This window comes from Manis pentadactyla, chromosome 1, assembly GCF_030020395.1.
Source record: "Manis pentadactyla isolate mManPen7 chromosome 1, mManPen7.hap1, whole genome shotgun sequence".
Taxonomy (NCBI): domain Eukaryota; kingdom Metazoa; phylum Chordata; class Mammalia; order Pholidota; family Manidae; genus Manis; species Manis pentadactyla.
Genome location: NC_080019.1, coordinates 122,123,739 through 122,146,798, shown reverse-complemented (window position 1 = coordinate 122,146,798; position 23,060 = coordinate 122,123,739). Strand labels below are relative to the sequence as shown.

Here is a 23,060-nt window from a genome sequence, read left to right as displayed (position 1 = left end):
TCCATCATGCACCAATTTTCATTTTTAAAATACATTACTGTTTTAGAATTTGTGCATTAATTTTTGATTTAAGGCACAAAGTCATTGAAGCATAGAGAAATGACTTCTGTTTAGTTTGGCCTGTACTCACTTATCAATGAGCTTGTAGGTGTAATACTAACAGAATATCAATCTCCTTCAGGAGATTAGTGTGCGGGCCCAATGCAATTGAGGTTGAAATCCTACCCATCTGGAAGCTGCTTGTTAAACAGGTAACTGTTTTCATTTATTTTTGAAAAAAAAATTTTCTGTCCTTTATTTTTAACCTCCTAGAATTCAGGGAAATCTTAAACCACACATGGATAGTTTGGTGTGAACAAAATCTGTGTTTCATGCAACTTCTTTCTGTTACTCCTATTGTCTTTTAGTCTGTTTTTCTTGTGTACTGAGATTTAAAAAAAATATTTCAATAAAAATGTTTTTTTATTTCAGATCTCTAACTGATCCTTTTCAATAACCACTTGTTTTAAATTCAAATCTACTTTAAAAATCTCTTTCCAGTGTGAGGGACAGATTCCTGTTTCCTAATCTGTTTATTTTGTTTCTTAAGTTTTTGATGGTGCTTATCACGGTAGTTGGGGCAGGTATTGTTATTACTTCTATGATCTTTTTAAAGATTGTAAATATATTATTTTGGTCTCTTCCATATTGCCCTGTTATATCCATTTTCTCAAGAATGACTTCTTTTGTTAGTGGGATCTTTTTAGAATGTTTTCTTTGTGTGCTTTGAAGCTATCATTATTATTATTTGTAAGCTCACCTTAAGTGGGACCTTAATGCCACTTCCATTTTCCTCTCTCTCTCTGTGCTCATTCTCCCTCCTTGATGGCTCCGAGTTTGCCACTTACAGTCCCCAGGGACTCCCTGTTCAGAACCAGGGCCTTTATGGGAGGTGTGGGCTCTGTCCCTCTGGGATCTTAGACACAGACCCTGAGCCAGCTTGGCGTTTGACCAAGTTGATGTTTGTACCATGAGCTCAGTTCTATCTTATTCTACCTCTGCTGGTGAACCACCCCTGGGGGTGACTTTTCTCAGCCTCCACTTGGGGGCAGGGAAAGCCCACTGCTACTGCTGTTTCCTTCAGCAAGCTTGATTTGTCCTCTGTCAGGGTGGGGCACCTGCTGTCTTACTCCCCCAGCACTGAGCTCCTGGCCTTCACTCTCTAGCCCTTGTATGAAACCCAGCAGGCTGATTGAATGAGTCCCCACTCAGTGCTGCATGTTTTACTAGACAATTTTTAGAGCATTTTAGTTTCACAGCAAAATGGACTGAAATACCCCATACAACCCATGCCCCCACATACGTACAGTCCCTCCTCCCCATAAGCAGGCTGCTTTTTAAACTTCTTATTCAAGAACATTTTCAAATTGCCAAAGACTTTCCCAAGTGTCAATTTGGTCTATTTTGAAAAGAGTGCTAGTATTTTCTGGCACCCACTTACTAAGCCTATAATAGAAAAAAAAGCAAGTAAAATTAGTTCTTCACATTTGGTTTCAAAAGGATATTGAATAAGGGAGCTAGATTAATTATGGTAGTGCTGTTTTCTTTTACAAGAAGCATTTAACTAATTTTCTACTGAGTTCCTATAAACTCAAAATTGTATTACCATTAGTGCATAATTTACAATTGGAGCATTTTGTGCCAAGAAGACAGAAGAGCTATAATTTATAAGAAAAGCATGTTGCAACTGAAATAACAAAAAATGTAAAGGAACAAAAGTGTTTTTAATGTACAAAATATAGCCAAGGGTCTAATACAGCCTATTAACTTACAGACTGGATGTCAGTTCATTTTTAGGACTAAAGTAAGTTTATTTAACATATTAGGGAGTTATAGAAAGGAGAGGTAAGAAAGAGTGACACTGGTTTTAGGCAACATTTCCTCTAATTTGTAATAATCGTAAAGAGCACTTCATGAAGCAATGAATTCTTGCTCTGCTCAGGAGAGCTCTGTAAGTCATGCGGTGTGCGTACGTCATGGGAGCCATCCCGAGCTCCCTCCCCCTGGCCATCTCTGCTGTCATTATTAATGTGGAGTCAGCAGGACCAAGATGGGGACAGTTAAGGGAATAACAAAAGTTGAAGGTACTATCAAGTGGCCAAAAATACCTGCATGGGTGACCTGTTTTGGAGCTAGTGATACATTGTGCCACAATTTTCATGTCAGACAGTTTGGGGTGAGCCCTTTTTCTTCTTTGGGTTAGACTGGCCCTCCTTGGTCAGGTAAAGGCCCACACTTGACTTGCTCTCAGAGCATCTTGCTAACACCCGCAACATGAAGAGGATGTTATTTTTAAATGACTTGGTAAAAGTAGAATCTTTATCCATTGCACAACTTGACTAAATCTGCAGCATGTAATTATGTGAAGAAGAAACTGCAATAAAAATGTTCAACCAGTGTAATACTGTACATCAACTCCTTTCCAATGAAAAAAATGAAAAACAAACAAATAAATAAATAATGGGGGAAAAAGTTTAAAATTGAAGTTTGTTTTAAAAAGACACTGAATCACGTTTTTTCTCCATTATGGATAAATCTAAGGAGAATTCTTAAGTTTTATTACTGGTCAAATATTTTTGAACATTCAAAAATAAATAAGAACAATTTGTAGACTCTGAGTGCTTAACATAATTTTGCTTCCACCATATCACATTCTATATGCTTGACATTGTCTCCACCAAAATTTAATTGAGTTCTAAGTGAATTCCTAAATATTAAAAGATGTAGTGTGTTTTAAAGATTGGGGAAAAAACATTCTACAAAGAAATAACAGCATCTTCACTACCTTAAAGGTCCATGCAAATGACCAAATGTTCTTTTTCTACCTGCAGGTTTTAAATCCATTCTATGTATTCCAAGCCTTTACCCTGACTTTGTGGCTGTCTCAAGGTTACATAGAATACTCTGTGGCCATCATCATCTTGTCTGTTATCTCCATTATCTTAAGTGTGTATGATTTGCGACAGGTAAGATCTGACATCCCATTTGGGTTCTATTTAGTTTCTGGCTATACAGGCAGCCAAACCTATGGAATTTCCACTGAGAGCAGAGTTGCTTTGTTAAACATAGGTCATAAAGCCAAAAACAAGGGCTTACTAAACATGGGATCTCAGGAGGAGGGATGTAGGAATATCAGGTAGATTTAAATCTTTGCAAACTCTGATTATTGACCAAAGTCTGCATTACGTACTGTGCTTAGAAAGACTCTGAAGCTGTGTGTGAGCACCGTGGGAAAGACGCTGTGATGGATTAATGATGCCAACATAGGACCTTTCCCTCTTTCTGACCATCATCGTTCATCTTATAGCTTAAAATCTTCTTTTTTGAAAAAAATCAGTTTTAAAATGATGTCACCGCACATTCTCAAATGGAATTTAGCTGAATATTTCTTATAACTCCACAGCCCTTCCAAATCATCCTTCCAGAAAATGGTTTGCTGCTTTGCTTAAGTTTGTCAGACTGAATCATGAGGCAACCCTCATTTGTTGTATATTTTTGAAAACCTGACTGTGAAATTAGCTTTTCAGTCATGAAAGCCATGGTATTGTATCAGCCTGTTGACTCTCTTGAACTGTTGAAACCACCTGGTCTCAAACTTCATACCTAAGAAACAGGGAGCTGGTTCCAGGGCCATAAAGTCAGTTTGTGACAGTCAGGGCTTCTGGCCTCTGGTAAAATGAAATTCTACTGCATGTAAAACATTTTCTTAGCAAAAAGCTCTTTCCAAAGTACAGACATAGCTGGGGATGAAAGTCAAATGTAAGTGGGAGAGGAGACATGATTTCTAGCTGTCCCCAGAGTAAACTCCGGGCACGTGGCAGTGAGGCAGACGTGGACTGAAACAGCCTAACTGACAAGAGACCTTTCATTCCAGCTCTATTTCAGCCACTCAACAAATATTAGGTCTAATATTGGCTATTTTAGCTGGGTTTAGATCCTACACATCTTGAGTTAGAAAGTGTTTCATGAGAAATGAAAGAAAGACAATATGTATTTAAAGAGAAAACAGGATCTAAAAATGAAAAGTTGAATAATTGGAGATACTTTGAGCAAGACAGGACTAGAAGGGCTTTGTTCTATTTATTTGTTTTTGTTTTTTGGGTTTTGGGTTTCCTGTTTTGTTTTATTTTTTAAATGAATGCCTGAGTGTGTTTCTTCAGAACTAATTTAAATTTAAAAATGTTAACAATGATTAGTAGCTTGCTTTAATGGTGGCAGATCCTTTCTATCTGTCTGCCGAGTCAGGAGCAAGAATGTGACTGACCCTTTGGTGAATGCTGGGCATTTGAGCAAAAGCAAGAAAATAGACACCAGGACAATGAAAGGTCTGACCCATTCTGCTCAGCCACAGTGGGAAATTACAGTGTCCCAAACTTTGTCATTTGATAGAGGTATGTAACATGAAGTCCCCACATCTAATGTCCAGTTTCCGTTTTTTTAAAACATCTTTGCTTTAATAGACTAATTTGATGTCCGCAAGCCGCTCATATGTTTTCTGGCTTAAGTCAAATGTCAGTGACTACGGTCCTTCCTCCATGTGCTTCCTTCTGTTGGGAGACACCTATGCCCAGTCAGTGACTGCCCCGTCACGCACCAGGGCAGCACCTGGGAAACCACAGGATTCTCTCAGGACTTTGGGCAGGCAGACCTTGTCTGGTCATGTTAAAATCTCTCCCTTACCACTCCTATTTGTGTTACTTGACACTATTGTAACTCGACACTTCAATAATCAACTTCCCCTTCTGTGGTGTTGGAGGTGGGGAGCTGGGTATTCAGTGTTACAGTTGAGAGAATTAGGAGAAACAATGAGTTTGAAGCACCTATGTTCCTGCTACATAGTAGGCACTCACCAAACGTTATCAATGAGTTGCTGTTGCTGTTTTTATTATTATTTCTAGAGTGGGGGAAGTAGGCAATGGAATGATGGGAGAGGGCACAGAGACTGAGGGGAGGAGCACTGTAACTTGAACAAGGCAGAAGAACGGGAACATCCCCAGACAGGGCTTCTAACAGCCACTGACTTATTCATTGTGTGACCCCCCCAGGACTCTCTTCTTCTTCCTGGGTTCACTTTCCTCAGCTGCAAATTATGTTAAACTCAGTAGCTTTGGGTGCCACCATTATAGGATTCTATCATTTTGCCAGTGCCACCAATAAGGAATGAAAAAAAAGTTCCTGAAAACTTTAAAACACTAGTAAGAAATTTTCTGGCCACTGGAAATCTGGGAGACTGTGCTGCAGACTGGAGCCAGTTGTTGTTGGGCCCTGCTAGGTGTTGGACTAATAATCCAGATAAACTATTCAGCCAAAAGGCATGCAAATAAAAGAACCCATTTAAACTACCTTAATCACAAATGGGATATATATACTAGGCACCAGTAGCTCAAGGAACCCAGGGACATAAAGTACAGAGGCACTTTACCAGGGGCTGGACCCAGGACCCTGGGTACTTTCTCTAGCCTCCTCTTTTCTGACAGATATGGAACAAATGAACATATATTTTAGGGCAAGTACTCCACCCGCACTCCTTTTCTCTGAGAATTGGGTGCACCTAGAGCCGTGGCAGCCTTCCCCTGGTTTGTTCCATATGGTCCCCCGTGCCCTGCCCACTGCCCAGCACATGTAGTGCAACAGGAGGCATCTGACCAGTAGAAGCCAGCCAACCCGTCAGCAGGAGGGAGACCAAGGGATTTTGCCTGGTATTCTGGCATGAGTGCCTGAAGCTGCTGGCCGTACTCTGTTAGGAATGTGATCTGAGAAGTGATGTAGAGCTAGACCCAGGATGGCCACCCTTGATCCCTGTGTGTGGCTAAGCAGAGAAAAAGCTTCTGCAGAGGAAGAGAGCAAGCTTGAACCAAATCCACAGTGAGACACAGGTGAGCAACATGCAGTACAGCAAAGAGAGAGAGAGTAACCTCTTCCTCATAGCATTTCCTCTTTCTAGTCAGACCTCTTGGGAGACCTGGCTGCACTTTCCACCTTAGGTTCCTAAGACATCCCTGCATCCTCATAAATTCTCATCTTCTGCCTAAACCAACCTAACAAGTTTCTGTTCCTTGTTATGTCCCCTAGAACGTTTGCATTTTCTGCCTAATTGAAACATTGTCTTTGTTCTAGACGTTTCCCATCTATGTTTTTGACTAACTTCAGTCTCTTTTATAAAATTCCTGTACCATGTCCATTTCTTCATTTGGAACTCAGGTATACTCTTCTTTAAGGAAACTCCCTGAAATATAGAAATTCCTGTTGTAGATGGGTTGTAGAAAAAATTAGGTTTGATTCTACACTCTAGAGGGCAATGTTCAGTAAAAAGTTCATCAAAATTCCTGAGCTCGGGATCTATTAAATCAAAATATCCAGGTAATAACAGGAACCTGCATTATTAAGTCGCATAACAGGTGATTGTTATGCATTCTATATGCTTAAGAGTTATTGTTATAGGGGAATCCACCAAAGGGCAAATTCAAGCACTAAGACCCCAAATACATCTTTTTGTTATTTATTAATGTAATCTTCAGCTGAACATATTGTTTCACTTTTTTTACTCTAAGATGCACAGAAATATAAGTTTATATGGAGATTTATTTATGTATTTGTCTTATAAAACAGCTTCTTACTCAATACATTAATCTGGATCTTGCATTTCTCCCTTTACAATATATATAGTGGCCAAGTAATTGGATACCAAGTAAACAAAGAATTCTAAATCATGCTTAAGAAGAAAGGTGTGACATTCCATAGTATACCATAATTAATTCAACCATTCTCTTGTTTATGGAAAATAAAGGGTTTCTTCTCCAATTTTTGCCACCAGAGGATGTTTATATGTTGAAGTAAATGTAGCTACATTCTAGGTGTGTCTTTACTTATTATTGTTTGCTTTTTTTTTCAAACAAAGCAACCAAAAGCCAAGTTGCTGAATCAAAAGACATGTATATTTTGGGTATATTTAATAGATACTGCAATATTATTTTCCCCAAATGAAATAATTCACTCTCCTATCAGCACCTTATGAAAGTACCCATTTCCCTAGATCCTCACCAGCATTTGGTGTTGTATACCGATATTTAAAATTTTTCAACCTAAGATACTTTTTAAAAATTGTGTCCCACTGTTTTAATTTACATTTCCAATTACTGGTGAGATTAGATACATTTCCCTTTGACTACCGGAGATTAGCATCTTTCTCTGCTATTTACTGCCTCTTTCTATTCATGATGCATATGGAAAAGTTTTATTTTTTAGTCTACCTTTCTTCTCTTGACCTAAACTTTTGCCAGATATTAAAAATGTGTCTAATCAAATGTGTTTCTCTTTTTTTTTCTTTATGAGTTCTGAGTCTCCTGTTTGCTTATAAAGATCTTCTCTTTCAAAATTAGGTATTCTCTATTTTTTTGGACCTGTAATTTTCCTAATATGTATTTAAAAATCCTTAATGGAATTTAAACATTTAGGTTCTACATCTTAACAGAACCCCTAAGTGCCTGTGCTAAAAACAGTGACTGACATGGGAACTTAGACTTGATGGCAGTATTACGAAAGATTTCTTTAAAAAACAAAAAAGGCACTAATCCCATTAGCAGTTAGTATTTGTTAATAAAAGCTTATCTGACTCAACTCGGAAGGCATCCTGTACCACTATGCAAAGCAGGCCAGTTTCCTAAACTCTGTCTTTTTAGTTTAAATCACAAATCCTCAACAATCAATATCTAGTACTTTATAGTTTACAAAGGGCTTCCATAGTCCTAATGTAAGATTTGTGTGGCACATGGCAAACATCCGTAGGGTACGTGCACATCCCTAGTGAAAGTGAGACATGGCAAACTGGAAGAGGACACACATCTGACTGTCATGGCCTCACACCACCTGAGAAAGAGGGTCAGGGCCAGCACGGGAGGTGAAGTGACTGGCTCACGCTTCCCCAGCAACAATGGCTCTGGACCTCAGCCCCAGGTTTCCTGAGGGTTTTCAAGTCATGCTGTTCTACTCAGCAAAACCTCCACATGACCCATGAGCTTCCTTGCAGCATTATTTGTTTTGATTAAACTATTGTTTGATAATTTTCTGACAGAAGATTTGGGGAAGGTGGTAGGCAGCAATGGAAAAAGGAGCATCTACTGCCATCCCCAAATCATGCTGAACAAAAATACATGCTTTTTGAAAATTTTAAGAGGGGAGGTGTTGGCAGGAGTGAATGAGACATCTTCCTGCATCTACACTAGCCCCAAATCATGCCACACAGAGCTGAGCTTTTCTAAGCCAAGAAACATCCACTGTGGTCCCTTTCCTGCAAGGCTGGTGGAGCAGGGGTGCACACCTTGGCACTCACCTGTACGGGCACTGAGCTGCGTTGCGCACTCCACTGCTGGCTCCGCCTGGGCATGGGAGCTGCTGGAAAGAGCGCTGAGAGTACCTGTCCCATCGCGCTTTGCCTTCGGTCGTGGCTGAGCTGGGCTCAAGAGACCCCTGAGTGAGTGCCCTCATCACTCACCTCTGGAGGAAATCCAGCCAGAGCAAACACAAGGACACGCAGCAACAGATGCTGAATAATAACAAAATGCAAATTAGTCTTGGAAACTGATCCTGGTCCCACTACACAGGGAGTGGGGAAACCAGAGGGGGCCTAATGAAAATCAGGCCAAGCTCCCAAGTCATGGCAAGCGTCACAGCACTTGCTTTCTCCTAGCTGGCTGGTTGTCATAGAAACCTGTGTTTGTAGAGTTTCTGAGTACATTAGCTCAAAAAGGATGCTTATATTATCCTACTCCAGTGTGTTGGGAGAAGTAGAATAATTCCGTTCTAGTAAATAAATATTTGCTGAGGGCCTACTATGTGATAGACGCCACGGATACATAGGTGAATACAATACAGTCCCTTCCTTGAATGGCCTGACTCACAGGGGAGACCTGACAAGAAAGATAGCTTAATGGAATGTGACCAGTGCTCTGATGCAGATGCAAACATGGAGAGCAGAATAATGAATTCTTCCTGGGGATGTTAGGGGCTTATGGAGGGGAGGTGACATCTGAACAGGGCTTTATGTGAAGGATTAGAGTTTGGTAGTAGAAAACTGGGGTGAACATTCTGGGGAATAGTTCGAACAAAGGCATGGAAGCGTGGCAGGTTATGCGGAATGCTAAGTCCCATAAACAAACCCAGCTTTAGGCCATAATGAGCTTTGAGGATTTCAGTCAAGCATTATTAACTCATCCTTCACCATTTCCAAATGTGTTATCATCCTCTTAAGCTAAGTTGAAGTTATCATGGCATTGACTATAAGAGTTTGCCAAGCAAGAAAATAAAGACATTTATAAAGAAGTATGTTTATCTTCTTAAAGGAAAAAGGCTGCTTTCAAGCACTTTAGGAGAACGTATTCGTCAAGAGAAAAGGCTTTAGTGTCAGACGAACATGGGTTTGATTGTCAATCCTAATACTAAGTAAATGATTGTAGGCAAGTTACTTTAACATTTTCAAGCCTTTTGTTTTGTTTTTGTTTTGTTATATGTACATGGGAGATGATAACATTTTCATCATAGTATTATTTTGAGGATTAAAAAAAATTAAGTGTATATTCCAATTGCCTACAACAGTGCCTAGCACATAGTAGTTGCTGAATGTTCTAAACTGTTTAAAAACAATAATAATTTGAGTCAGTTATAAACCCTGGGTATTTCTTCTATGATGCCTTGGTGGTTTTGAATAAACCTCTGATATGCAAAATAAATTAGTATCACACCATTTTAGAGTTTGTAAAGAACTTGAAAATTATCCAATTCAATGTCATCTGTTTACAGAGGAAGTAATTAGGAAGGTGAAATTTCCTACATATCAGTGCATGGCTAGTTAGGGGGTAAGCCTGACCTGCAACTAACAAATCCTGATGGAATTCAGTGTTCTTGTCACAGAACCACAGCAGACTTTCTCACTATTATCCATCATTAAAATGGATGCCTCAACAGGCAAGCTGTAGGAAACCAAATTAGGGCAATGAATATGTATCCAATAGTAATATCACTTCTTCTACTTAACTGGTCCAAATGATTGAAGTTTAGCTTTTCATGCACAACTGAAGTAAACAAAAAATTTGTTCTGTATAAATATCAACACTGAATTCATTAAGTTCTCTCAAGAGGAAAGTTGCATAATTGTGTGTAAAGCATGTCTTAGTGTCGTGACATTCGTAATATTAAAAGTCATCAATAGAACAGATGAAAATAATTTTCCTTAACATCTAAAAGGAAAAGTTTTATATTGGAATTAGGTTTAGCTGTGTTCAAGTACCGGTGACAGTACTCAGATCTCTTCTACGTAGAGGTATCCACGTAAGTGGCATCTCTGCAGAAAGGGGCAGTGCCTCCCAAGGGTGTCCCAGCTAACCCAGTATTGCACTCCCTCCAGCTGATGGTGCCCTGACAGTCAGTATGGGGAACTGTGTAGACAACATCCCCACTCACTCCTGCTTTCCTGTCTCCTGAGCTATCCAAGGAGATGATACCCCCACTTCTCCAGGCTGCCTCCATCTTCTCCACTTTGCACAGGGTCATACATGGTTCAGTATTTCACCTCATGTGAATCTTTCCAGCTGATGTACTCAGACAACTATTTTTCCAACAACAACTTTCTTATTAATCATTAACACTCACTGAGTTCTTACCATTGTGATGAGTACTATTCAAAGGGATAACTAAGAGAAGCATTTACTAGCGTAAAACAGTCCTATAACATAGATACTGTCTCCACTTTCAGATGAGCAAAGAGGAATTAAACAGTCTAACTAACTCATAAGTGGTAACAGTAGGAATTTAAACAGAATCTTGTGACTCCAATCTGCAGACTTACCTGATGTGACAATTCACCAGTTCATAAAGGAGGGGATGGCTGTTCTACATGCAATCAAAATACAACCCAAATATTCAAAGGCTTTTACAACCGAAAGCCACTCACAGATCAAGTTCAGCTTTGTTATTTGATAGACAAGGCAACAGGCACTGAGAGGGGAAGTGACCTGTTCCTGGTCTCGTTCTTCCCTAGCCTAATTGTGCATCTCAAGAAGCAAAGGCTTGCGTTAACTTTGGTCCTTGGGGGGCAGTGGCTGTGCATTAGTGTTCCTGGAATTGAATACATTAAACTAATGATTGTATTTGTTGCTGAAGGCCAGGGGTTGGGTGGGGAAGGAGTTGGGGCCACGAAGTAGAAGCATCAAAGGTAGAACCTGAGCTTTTGCCCTAAGGCTTGGCTGTAATAGCAAGCTCAGCATTTACTGTATTGAGGTCATGTCTTTTTGGGTTATAGACTGTCTAATATTTAAATGTTCACTTTAAATTGGCAGCAATCCGTTAAGCTGCACAACCTCGTGGAGGAGCACAACAAGGTCCAGGTCACCGTCCTTGTAAAAGGCAAAGGTAAGTGGTAAGTTTTGCCATCTTTAGCACTCTAACATCTCAGGGTAGAATTGGACTTTTCTGATTGAACCCAGGTAAGGCAAATAAGGCATCTATGATGCATAGCTTAAGGAAGCAAGGTCACACTTGCTGACCTGCACTGCAGGCCTGATGAGTGAGGGCCTCATTGACCTTTCTACCCTCACCCTCACTCCAGCCCTGATTGAACCGTTTCTACCCAATGTCTGGGTTACTTCAAATTCCCTCTGCCTTCCACATTTTACTCATTTGAATATTACCAGGTAAGCCTTCTGTGGGCTTTTTAGATGTCCTCAACTAACCATCCCAATCACACATTTCCATGGGTTATGCAGAACCTAGGCCTGAATAGGGCTTGTAGATGGTGGCTGGGCATTTGCTCTGACTGAGCCTGGGATGGGGTGGCATGGCTCTCTGTAAAATGTGAGCAGCTGCACCCAGGGCTGCAGGGCTGCCTGGGTGGTTTATACTAAGCCTCAATTCAAGGACAGAGTATACCCCAAGGGGTCAGGAACCCAGCAAAGAGAAAAAGCATCAGCAAAGGGGTGCTCCTCCATTGACCAACCCCTTGAGTATCTTCTGTGGGCAGAGCACTGTGCCAGGCATGAGGATCAAGATGGAATCTTGTTGCAGAGCTATTTCTTTGCTATGGCCCAGGAATAAGTTTCCTAATTCTGGTTTCTGGGAATCTGCAGTCAGTGGGAAGGGGCTGGAGCAGGTGAGCCTGGAGTTCTTGGCCAGCAGGTTGATGAGAGTTCTGTCATTTTCATTGTTAGGCAAAAACAGGAAAAGTTCAGCCAGTCATGGAAACTTTGCTGTTATGTAGGTTTGCAGGTGCTGGAATCCCGTCTCCTGGTTCCTGGAGATATTCTTATTCTCCCAGGAAAATTCTCATTGCCATGTGATGCTCTTCTAATTGATGGAAGCTGTGTGGTGAATGAAGGCATGCTCACAGGTAAGCAGATGTCATGGAGCTGCTTCTTTCCTGTCCAACATCCAGTCTAAGTGTTACCAAAGCAGATCAATGCACTTACCTGCTTCATACCAGCCTACATGCTAAGATACTGAGAAATAGATGTGGGAGAAACACCTGACCTATTCATGCAGATGGAGATTCAAGATATGCGAAGAGGAAGCATTAAACAATATAATAATCAAGCCACAATAAATATGAAACTAGGAAAATCTAATACATGTGGTGAATGGATTGCCTGATGGCTGGGGTGAGTAGGGGGCTCTAGTTCAGAGGAGGGTGAGAGCTCTATGCTCTTTCATGTGCAATCTTTTCATAAACAAGAGAATGGCTTAGGCACCTATTCAAACAGAACCCAGTCTTAAAAACCACCAGCTCCCACCCTTGGCGGGGTGGACCAGCCCTGCTCTCTGTAAATGGAAACCTGAGCCCCAGGTTTCACTGGGAAGGAGATTGAGTCAAACCTTAGAGAAAGGCAGTGTAACAGCTGTGTTCTTTGGAATCGTATTTCCAGTTGATCTCACCAAGCAGAAAGCCAGTTGTGTACTTACGGTTTGAACTGTCCTTGATCTCATATGTTCTTTGTAAAGTTCCACTTGAATTTGTATAGTTACTAAGGCACTATTTATAAAACGTTCTTCAGGCAACAATAAAAAACCCATACAGGACATCATAACGAGAGAAGAGACTATACTTAAAAAAAAAAAAAAAAAAAAGAAATTATTTGTCTTTTGTACTTGGAAATTGTTGCATTTTTCTGTTTCCAAATGGCTAAAGACAGGGAAAAAAACCCATTCACACAAACTTTTTCACATCACCTAAATGTAAAGGAACTCATTATTTATTCCTAAATTGTTCAACATAAGCAGATTTCACATTTAAAATGGGTCTGCTTAATTTAAAATTGAGACAAGAAAATGTAGTAAACATAAATATATTCAGCATAATTACAAAATACTGCTTTAATGTGTTGAAATCTAACTGCCTTATAATGACAGTGATGGGATTTGCATACTGATCATATCTTTCATACTGAATGTTGCCATAGTACCCAGTGTACAAGCCTCAAATTCCAGAAAAACCGTCCTCCTCACTCAAAGGCAGGGACTGTCTCATTCCCCAGCAGTCTGCCAAGGAAGGTGGCTTCTCTCACTGGTGACAGAAGGCAGGGCTGTGAGAAAATGGGGCGGACAGACAGCAGTGCTCACTCCCCCAGGCCTATGGCTCAGCTGCAACGTTTTTGCCTTGATTCTGAGGCCCACTCAGAGAGCTCCAGAGAAGTGGACATGGTAAACAAAGTTGCTTTTCAACAAAAGGACTAAATCGCCTAAAATGGCCTTATATGATAAATGGGTTTTCCTGGGGCCTGTTTCTGGAAAAATTAAGTCAACAGCATTAATAGCTACGTAACCTAAGTACTGCTAAAAGTCAGTTTTAGAGATAGACACATAAAACAGAAATACTTGTTTTTTTCTCATTAACTTTTTCAAAAAGCCCTAAGTACCACCATGTGATAAATACTTCATGGCACAGCCTGCATAGATCCTCCCATGCATGTGCTTATTTGTGGGAAAGATCTGACTGGACAATCAGTGAGAGTTCAATTCCTGACACTGCAAAAACTAGAGCATTGGTCCACAAATGTGACTCACATACTTCTCCCCATGCACAAAATAGGCCTTTGCGTGTATAGAATTCTTCATTTTGTAAGAATAAAAAAAACAAATACTGCCAGCATCCCTATAGCAATGTATATTTTGTAAATAATTTTTGTAACTCACTTCATTGTGGTGTGAAACGAATTAGACTAAGAGCTATTGTAATACCAGTTTATAGATGAAGAAACTGAAGTAAAAAGACACCAGGGCCACTCAGCAAGTAAAGGGATCAGGGCCGGTGGGGGCATTTGCCCTGGGACATGAGGGGCAGCAGTGAGGAAAAGGAGGCTGAGGGGGTAAGCTGCCTTCCTCGCTTGGGCCGCATCACCTTTTTCTCTCTACTGTGAATTTGCATCCACAGCGCAGGCCCACTGTGGGATCTTCCTCATCGCCATCCTATCAGTATAGGGTCAACTATGCAAGAAGCTTCATTTCATTTTGTAATTACACTTAAACGGTTTATTTTGGCTCCAATTTTCGCTGCCCCTGAAAGTTGAAGTGTGAAGTATCTGGCATGAGTCGGGTAGTTATTCCGTCAATGAGCCGGTCCTGGTCCTCCTAGTCTAGCTACAAGAGCTTGTGCAAGGCCTTGGAGAGGAGGTCTGGGCTAGGGAAGCTCTTCTTTACTTGCCCGCTTCCCCCAACTCTGAGCTTGGGAAATGTCCCAGGCCTGTTCATCTGAACAGGACTCAGACCCTCGTGCTTTGCTCTCAGTTGCCACATACTTCTAGAATGCTTCTATACCCTACTTTGGTGCAGGCCTCAGGGACACATAATATCTGTTTCCTTTGGATTTCCTTCCATTTCCCAGTCCAGAGATTTTTATTCAGCTAGCAAAGTAGTTAGAGGGAAGGCATGGTGAGCAGAGAAGCTTGGTTTTTGCTCTCAGGCAGTCTCTAAAATTCATGATCAAACTTATGAATGACTTTTGAAAGTCTGTTATCAACTTCTCTGGCTCTTTTTCTGCCTCCTGACATGATGATCCCCTTCAACATTTAGCTTCTCACAAAGCAGTTAAGAAGCAAAAGGGAATACCTTGGGGGAAGTTTTATTAAGAACTTGAAATTTCCTCTTGGCACAATAGCTAATTTTTCTTAGTTCTTATATGTATTAGACACTGTGGTAACATTTTACATATATTATTTCATTCTATCCACAACTCTATAAGGTGGGAGACTCTAAGGTTCAGAAGGGTAGGTAATTTGCCTAAGGTCACACAGTGGAGCTGAGATTTGGCTCGTTTGTTTATTTATTCATTCATTGATTCCACGAATGTCTATGACCCCCTGCCATGGAGCAGAAACCCTACAAGGTGCTGGAGCTACAGCAGTGAACAAGGCAGATAAGGCTTCTGCCCTCATGGAACTGACACTCTAGTGGAGAGACAGAAAACATGAAAATAACTAAATGGCATAATTCTTACAAGTTCTATGAAGAAAATAAAACACTTAAACCCAGGCATTTTGACTTCTGAGCACATGACTGTAACTACTGCCTCTCATTCTCTCAGGGGTACTTAGGGAGGAGAGGGGTGGGATTCACTCTGCCACAGTCCCTTCCCTCTCCCTCTGTTCATTAGAATTGCTGGTTTACATGAACCTTCTGTGTGGGACGGGATCCCGATCTCACCAGGATTTCCCTAGATGGCAATTCCACATTCACATCCTGTCAGAGAAGCTCACCATCGGGTGATAGTTCAGGTCTTTCCTCTTTTCCTTTTTCTTCTTGCCCCTTCTCCCTTACTTTCATGTATACATTCACTTATCCATTCATTCAATAAGCATTCAGAAATGCCTACTATGTGCCAGACATGGTGTTGTGTGCTGGAATCACCAAGACAGATGAAAAATGGCCCTGCCCTCACACAGTTTACAGTCTAATGGCCCCCTATATATATATATATATACATATATATATATATATATATGTATATATATATATGAAACAATATGTCATTTCAAGCCATGTCAACATCTGGCTCACTGAGCACAGGGGAGGCAATCTCCATGTCTCAGCGGCCAGCTCCTGGAAGCCAGCTCAACATCTGATGACAAGTGTACTTCCTTCTGAAACCCTCTCCAGCCTACGCAGACCTCCAAATTTTTGCAGGCGAATCATCCCTTCTTGAGATTCCAAGAAAGGCTAAGCATGAGACTCCTTATTAAAATGTGATGAGTATAAAAGAAACCTGAGAATCATCTCTGTGTAAAATCATGGAACTTAAGTGTTATCTCTGAAACACTATTTCTAAATGACTCCTCTCTCTGGTTGATCAAATCTTTGCCTGCCCCTGATACTGTTGGTTGTGTGGACAGAAAATATTCACTAATATTAGTCTAAGCATATGTTATGGATTAATATTCTGTGATCCAAAGGGAGAAAAACATTTAAAATTATCTATAAATATCTTCTTTTACAAAGGCTGATTTCAAAACAATGTGGTGTAATGATTTGAAGATTGGTCAAAAGGTTCTGTCCCTTTCACAAAAGCATTTAGAATGCAAGTGATAAACCCACACAAAAGATGAATGTCATAACTGTTTTAAAGAAAATGAACTAGGGACAATGCTTGGCTAAATAAATTTCCAGAAGAATATTCAAAATGACTAATAAAATTTTATAGCTTCTTGTACCTTAGGATGTGGAAAAAATGCACCATATAGAAAACTAGTTTTAAAAAACAATCATAGAAAAACCTGGGTAATTGTTTTTATTCAAGGCATTCAGCAAAAATATGTATTTTGAGCCTATTACATACCAGTAAGGAAATGAGGAACATAAAAGTTATATGTGTCAAAGTCCTTGCCCTCAGCTATTACCTAGAAGGAGAGAACGTACATTTGTATAACTATAATCCATATAATACCAGTTCCAAATTAGAAGTATGACATGTTATCTTGCTAATTGAACAGTTAGCAAAATACTGGTGGAATTTTAAACTCATTTTAGTGCCTTTAAATCTGGGAGCCAGGAAGTGCTATTAACATTTTGTTAGTATTTTGTCTCTGAAATGAATCCTTTTTTAACTCTGCGCTAATTTTCCTTGTATTTTAAATATCCTGACTTACAGCCAGCACAGAAAGGAGAGGAATGGTACCAGCAAAGACTGGCAGTCGGTGACTGTATGAGCAGATGGCCCCATTTAGCGGGAGCGTGTGTAGGGGAGTGTCAGCCCGTGATGCACTGGCTGTGGTGGCTTTGACTCTAGCAGGAGAGCTTGAGAGTTATTAGTCATGACAAGGGAAAAGCTAAAGGGTTTTTGAGAAAAGAGTGAGATAATAAAAGGGGATTTTGGTAAGATTCATCTGAAAGTGGTGTGGGATGAGGAAAGAGGGAGGAGACTGGAAGGGAGAGGCTAGTTAAGAGGTGTGAGATCATAGAAAAAAAAGGATACGTATGTCTCTGTCCCCAGTTCCTGGCACAAAGCTCCTAATAAGTGATAAGAGCATATGGAGCATCTCCTGTTCTACTCTGGCTGAGCTCCTGGAGGGCTCTGGGATGGGCACTGGTCCCCAGAAAGAACCAGCCATGATTAGAAGCTTGGAATTTTCAGCCTCACCATCCCTACCCCTCATTGCCCAGAGATGGGAGAGGTCCTAGAAATGGAATTAATAAAGTCCCAATAGTAGGGGGTTTGGACAGTTTCCAAGTGGATGAACTCATCCATATAGCAAAGAGTGACGCACACCAACTCCATGGGGGCAGAAGCTCCTGCGCTCGGGGCCCTCCCAGACCTGCCCTGTGAGCCTCTTCATCTGGATGCTCATCTGTATCCTTTTTCGTATTCCTTAAACTGGTAAATGTCAGTGTTTCTCTTAGTTCTGTGAGCCACTCTAGCAAGTTAATTAAACCTGATGAGGGGGTCACTGGAACCTCAGATTTATGGGTCAGAAACACAGGTGACAACACGGATTTGCAGTCAGGTGGAGTGGGAGCAGTCTTGTGGGACTGAACCCTTAACCTATGGGATCTGATGCTATTCCTAGGTAGACAGTCAATTGAATTGAGTTAAACTGTACAACAACCAGTTGATCTCACAGAATTGCTTGTTGTAGAGAAAACCCTCTGCTGTCAGAAGTGTGAGTGTGGTAGTAGTGTGAGAATAAAGGAGAAACACAGGAGGAAGTATGGGAGCTTTTGCCTGACTCTGGAGGTCAAGGCAGGTTGTGGTTAAGGTACTTACTCATAAGGAAAGGTTTATAGTTTCACTGTGGCCTCACATTATCCAGAGAATATGTTTTCATTTCAAAGAACTAAACAAAGCACAGTTAATCCATTGTTAATGCAACCACCGGGAGTCAGGCAGCAGTTGCCAATGACGCCATCGGGACCCAGATGCAAGAGTCTGAGGATGACTCGTGCTGTCCACTAACAAGGAAAATGCACTGGGACTTGGAGCATCATTCCATGAGGGCAGAGGATGGGAAGAGAATGAATCAAAGATGATTTTGAGACTGTAAACCAGGGACTCAGCAAAACGGTGGTACCATAAAGGAAGAGGAAAGTCAGGAGGAAGTTTAGGGATAAAAATATTGATATAGATTTTAGATATGTTGAGTTGGAGAAGCTAATGGGATATCTGGATTGGAATGAACAGCTCACAGTCGGGAAGTTCAGAACAAGAGCCCAGCAGAGAGGACAAATGCAGATAGACAATTACGGACGTATCTATTTAGAGGTGCTACATATGGGAAGTTGGGCTGAGACCATCCAGAAAGACAAACAAGAAGCCCTCCCTGTCTTGCTGTATTGGTTTCTATCTTTCACTGCAAGCTCCAAAAAGATCATAAAGAATATTTTGTATTTTTTGGAAGGCATCATTTCTCATTCATCTCTGTACTTGTAGCATTGCTTACCTCTACTCTCACCCTCAATCTCCTGAATATCGTCAACCATCTTAGTGCCCAGAACACACCATGCTGTTCCTCCCACTTCTTCCAAGAACACTTTCCTCTCCTGCTTGATCTGTCTGGCCTTCTCCTGTCACGTTGACATTTATTAATTATCTAAGAAATCTTTTCTGATCCTCCTTTAGTGTTAGATATTTGATCACCTTCACATCACCAGAACACCTACTTTATTGTATTTAATTATTTACTGCTATTTACTAGCCTGGCTCCTGAGCTTTATGAAGACAGGATTTCTGCCTGTCTTGTTCATTATTATATTTCTAGCATCTAGAGCAGTACCTGGTACAGAATAAGCACTTAAAAGTATTTGTTGAATGAATAGATCAATGAGTAAATGAAAGGCAAATAATAATTACACACATGCTTTATAGCTTCTTTATTGCCTAGAATAGTGCTGGGCTCAAAGAACACACAGGAGAATGAAATGGAAGCTCTTTTTGCTAAAATGGACTGTTTTTTACATTATAACACAGACCATGTAGATCATGTGTGGAAAAGATAGGCAGATTGTAAATAGATATTTTAAATATAATCAAGTGTACCACTGCTTGCACCAACAGCATCCTAAGAATAGTCATCTGATACATGAGATGGGCATTAAAACCAGATTAGCTGTGGTTTGTATATTTTCTTGGAACTGGTAAGCACCAGGTCTAAACACAGAGGTCAGACAGAATCAACAAAATACAATCTTCTTTAGGAGAAAGTATACCTGTTACAAAGACACCATTGCCCCATGCGGAGAAAACCATGGCCTGGAAATCCCACAGTTCGGAGGATTATCGGAAACATGTCCTTTTCTGCGGAACGGAAGTTATCCAGGTCAAGCCCTCCGGGCAGGGGCCAGTAAAAGCAGTTGTCTTACAAACAGGTTAGTAGATTCCACTTTTTGTAAATACAGTCCATGATTGGAGGTGGGGGAGTTGCATTAGGGAGATTTTGTTTAGGATTATGGAGTTTGCCACATTCTGGTAATAACAACCATACTTACTTCCAAATCAGACCCTTGTTGGAAGTTGCCACCACTTCCAACAGAAAGGTTCATTGTTAAAACCCTTGTGTATGATGAGACATACACAAAAATGAAGTACATTTCCTAGTTCTTGTTTTGCCTTATGTCCATAAGCTTCTTTTTTCCTTCTATACCCCATCTAAGTGATTACTAAGAAAACAGTTCGACTGCTACCATTTGAGGACTTTTTCCTTTCAAAGGCTTGCTTGCTGGGCTGCTATTTCAAGGTCCCTGCTTGATACCTCTACTTGGGTTCCCTACAGAGGCTTCCAAGTCAAGGCATCTGACAGTGAACGCATCCTCCTCTATAACACTGCCTGCTATTGACAGCACCACCATGGAACTCCTCACTTCAGATCATTTTAAACTCCTTACTTTCTCCCATACCAAATAGTGCGCCACCTGCTGTCAATTCCACAAATACTTTCTGAGTCCCATCTCCGTCGTCTTCATCCCCATGGTTGATGTTTTGTTGAGACATCATCTCCTATCTAAACTATTACAACAGAAATAAGCTTTTGACTATTCCTTTCAAATTTAACCTCAAAATTTTTTGTATTTTGTTCAACCCTTCTCTAACCTATCCTTCAATCTGTCACCAAGTCATATTTCTAAACACAGTTTGAAGCAATTCATATATACGGTGCTCAAAAACTTTCCAAGACAACCAATATTAGTCCTAATCTTTGACATGACATTACATGACCAACACCTTCTGTGGTCTGTTCCCAGCTCTCGATACTCACCCTGATCTGCGTTTCTGCCACTTAGCACTTCCATATCTCTATACTTTAGTTTATGATCCAGTTGTTCTACATGATTTTTGAAAAGTTAAAAATATTGAGTTTTGTTTTTATGTTCAAAGTAGCTGGTGGGCAGGAGACCATCTCTCAGCCTGCTGATAAGCAGAAGCTAATGGGTGGGATCACGGAAACCACCTGATTTGAGCTTGTGAAATGGTCAGGGAACGGGTTAGAGGAAACTGCTCCTTTACTCCAAAGCCTGCAAACCCACGTTTGAGGAGACCAAATGTTCATCCAGCAGTGGGAATAAGGCATGTTGTATAATTACAATACCGACTTGGATCAAGAATATATAGTAGTCAAACATTTTTTTTCCAATAACTTATATATTAAGTATCTAACAAGTGCTATGCACTAAAGGCTAAAGAAAAACACTGTAACATGCTCCTTGCCCTTAAAAAAGGTGATCACTAAAGGCTAAAGAAAAACACTGTAACATGCTCCTTGCCCTTAAAAAAGGTGATCTGGTGCAGGAGACAGATGAATTTAGAGCTACTGAAACGCAGAACAGTGATGGATGTCATCTGACCAGTGTTACAGAGATTCCAAAGATTGGGAGAAATTATCTTGATGTGAAGTATGGGAGTAGAATTCTGGAAACATTTATTTGATTAAAGTGGAATTTTGAGCCAAGACTGATGGAATGATAAGGACTTAGCCAATCATATCAGACAGCTTGGAAGACACGCAATTTGTGTCTGCAAAACAAAGGAGGGAACACACAGGGACCTTCTGGGACAGTGAGAAATTAAGAGCTAAGTCTAGCAAGGTAGGAATGGATTGGATTGAAGGGGACTTGAATGCCAAGTCTAGAAATTTAAACTTTATTCTAAAAAGTGAGGACTCTGGATTGTTTTTGAGCATAAGAATGACAGTAGCAGCAGCATATCTATATTTAAGAAATTACTTGCCCTGTGTTTTCCTTTTCTCTTGATTTTTCTACTATTTTCAACACCTATGTGTGCCTTAAAATCCTCTCTCGGCAGCTCATCTTCTCTGATTGCTGCATTCATCAGCTCCTTAGTCTCCTCTCCCCAAGCCCCATGTATGTGGGGAGAGCTGCACTGTGTGAGATACTGAAGCACCCCAACCCCGCCGCACCCCCAGAGTGAGAGAAATTGAACAGGGCTAAGCGAACGCCTGTTCTTGTGGCTGGAGACTTGTAAGAGCAACACATTTAAATACACTGCTAGGTCACAGCCATGCTGTTTTCATTCTATATTCAAGCAATCCTATTAGCTAATCGCTCATTCCAAAACGCAAACCATTTTTGATTTAGGGGGTGCTGTATTAAAGGGCCTTACTCTATATGTGATTATCTTTATGTAGGTTTCAATACAGCCAAAGGGGACTTGGTGAGATCCATCCTCTACCCACGGCCTCTGAACTTCAAACTATACAATGATGCCTTCAAGTTCATAGTGTTTCTGGCCTGCCTTGGAGTCATGGGGTTTTTCTATGCCCTTGGTGTATATATGCACCACAGAGTAAGTACTGGGGTTCAGGTTTTTTAATATCAGTTTTCTCCAGGAGGCTGACCTAACTAAGAAGAGTTAGATAAGTTTACCTCTTAGTTCCATGATTCTGGGTATCAATGCTCTCCAATAGAGCTTTCTGAGATGGTGGAAATATTCTGTGTCTATACTCTCCAACTGGGTAGGCCTTAACCCCATGGGCCTATTGAGTACTTGGAGTGTGACTAGGGTGACTGAGGAAATTCATTGAATTTTATTTCATTTTAATGAATTACTTTAAATTAATAATTCAACTATTTAATTAGTTTACATTGAAATTGCCATATGTGGTTAGTGAAAATTGTACCAGATGGTGCGGTTATGTAAAATCGCCAAGTTCGTGGCCCCTTTTGCCACTTGGATGGGAATGTGAGCTTACTGCAAGTCTGGCATTTGCCATACCCAAGTCCAAAGAGCCTCAGAGGAAATACAGGTGCTCAAGGCTGATAGGATGAAGAGGATTGGGTCAATCAGACTGGAGAGCAGGAAGGGCCTATGAATTTGAATGGGCAAAACACAAAAGAAGAAATGCACACGGGTCTTCTGGAGCAAGCAAACAATTAAGGTATTAAATCTAGCAAGGTAAGAATAGATGGGATTGAAGGAGATCTTGAATGCTGTGTCCGGAAAATATTTGAGAGGGCTAAAGTATTTGCATGTGTACATTGTCCAGCACATACCCAACATACCATATAGTTAGTGAGTTGTCCCTGTGTACCATTAGGTTGTG

General features: G+C 40.6%; 1 protein-coding gene across 4 annotated transcripts in view; it reads left to right on the top strand.

Moving 5' to 3' along the window:
* Window positions 1–23,060, top strand: part of ATP13A5 (ATPase 13A5) — a 95,944-nt gene that overhangs the window by 19,547 nt on the left and 53,337 nt on the right. For all 4 annotated transcript variants that reach the window (XR_005022671.2, XM_036875248.2, XM_057501225.1 and 1 more), the window contains exons 6-11: window positions 182–251; window positions 2,871–3,005; window positions 11,370–11,442; window positions 12,287–12,415; window positions 19,702–19,872; window positions 22,146–22,303. Coding sequence is in view for 3 of the 4 variants with exons in the window: in XM_036875248.2 (XP_036731143.2) it covers window positions 182–251; window positions 2,871–3,005; window positions 11,370–11,442; window positions 12,287–12,415; window positions 19,702–19,872; window positions 22,146–22,303 (736 nt within the window). In the remaining variant the exon portion in view is untranslated. The remainder of the gene's footprint in view (window positions 1–181; window positions 252–2,870; window positions 3,006–11,369; window positions 11,443–12,286; window positions 12,416–19,701; window positions 19,873–22,145; window positions 22,304–23,060) is intronic.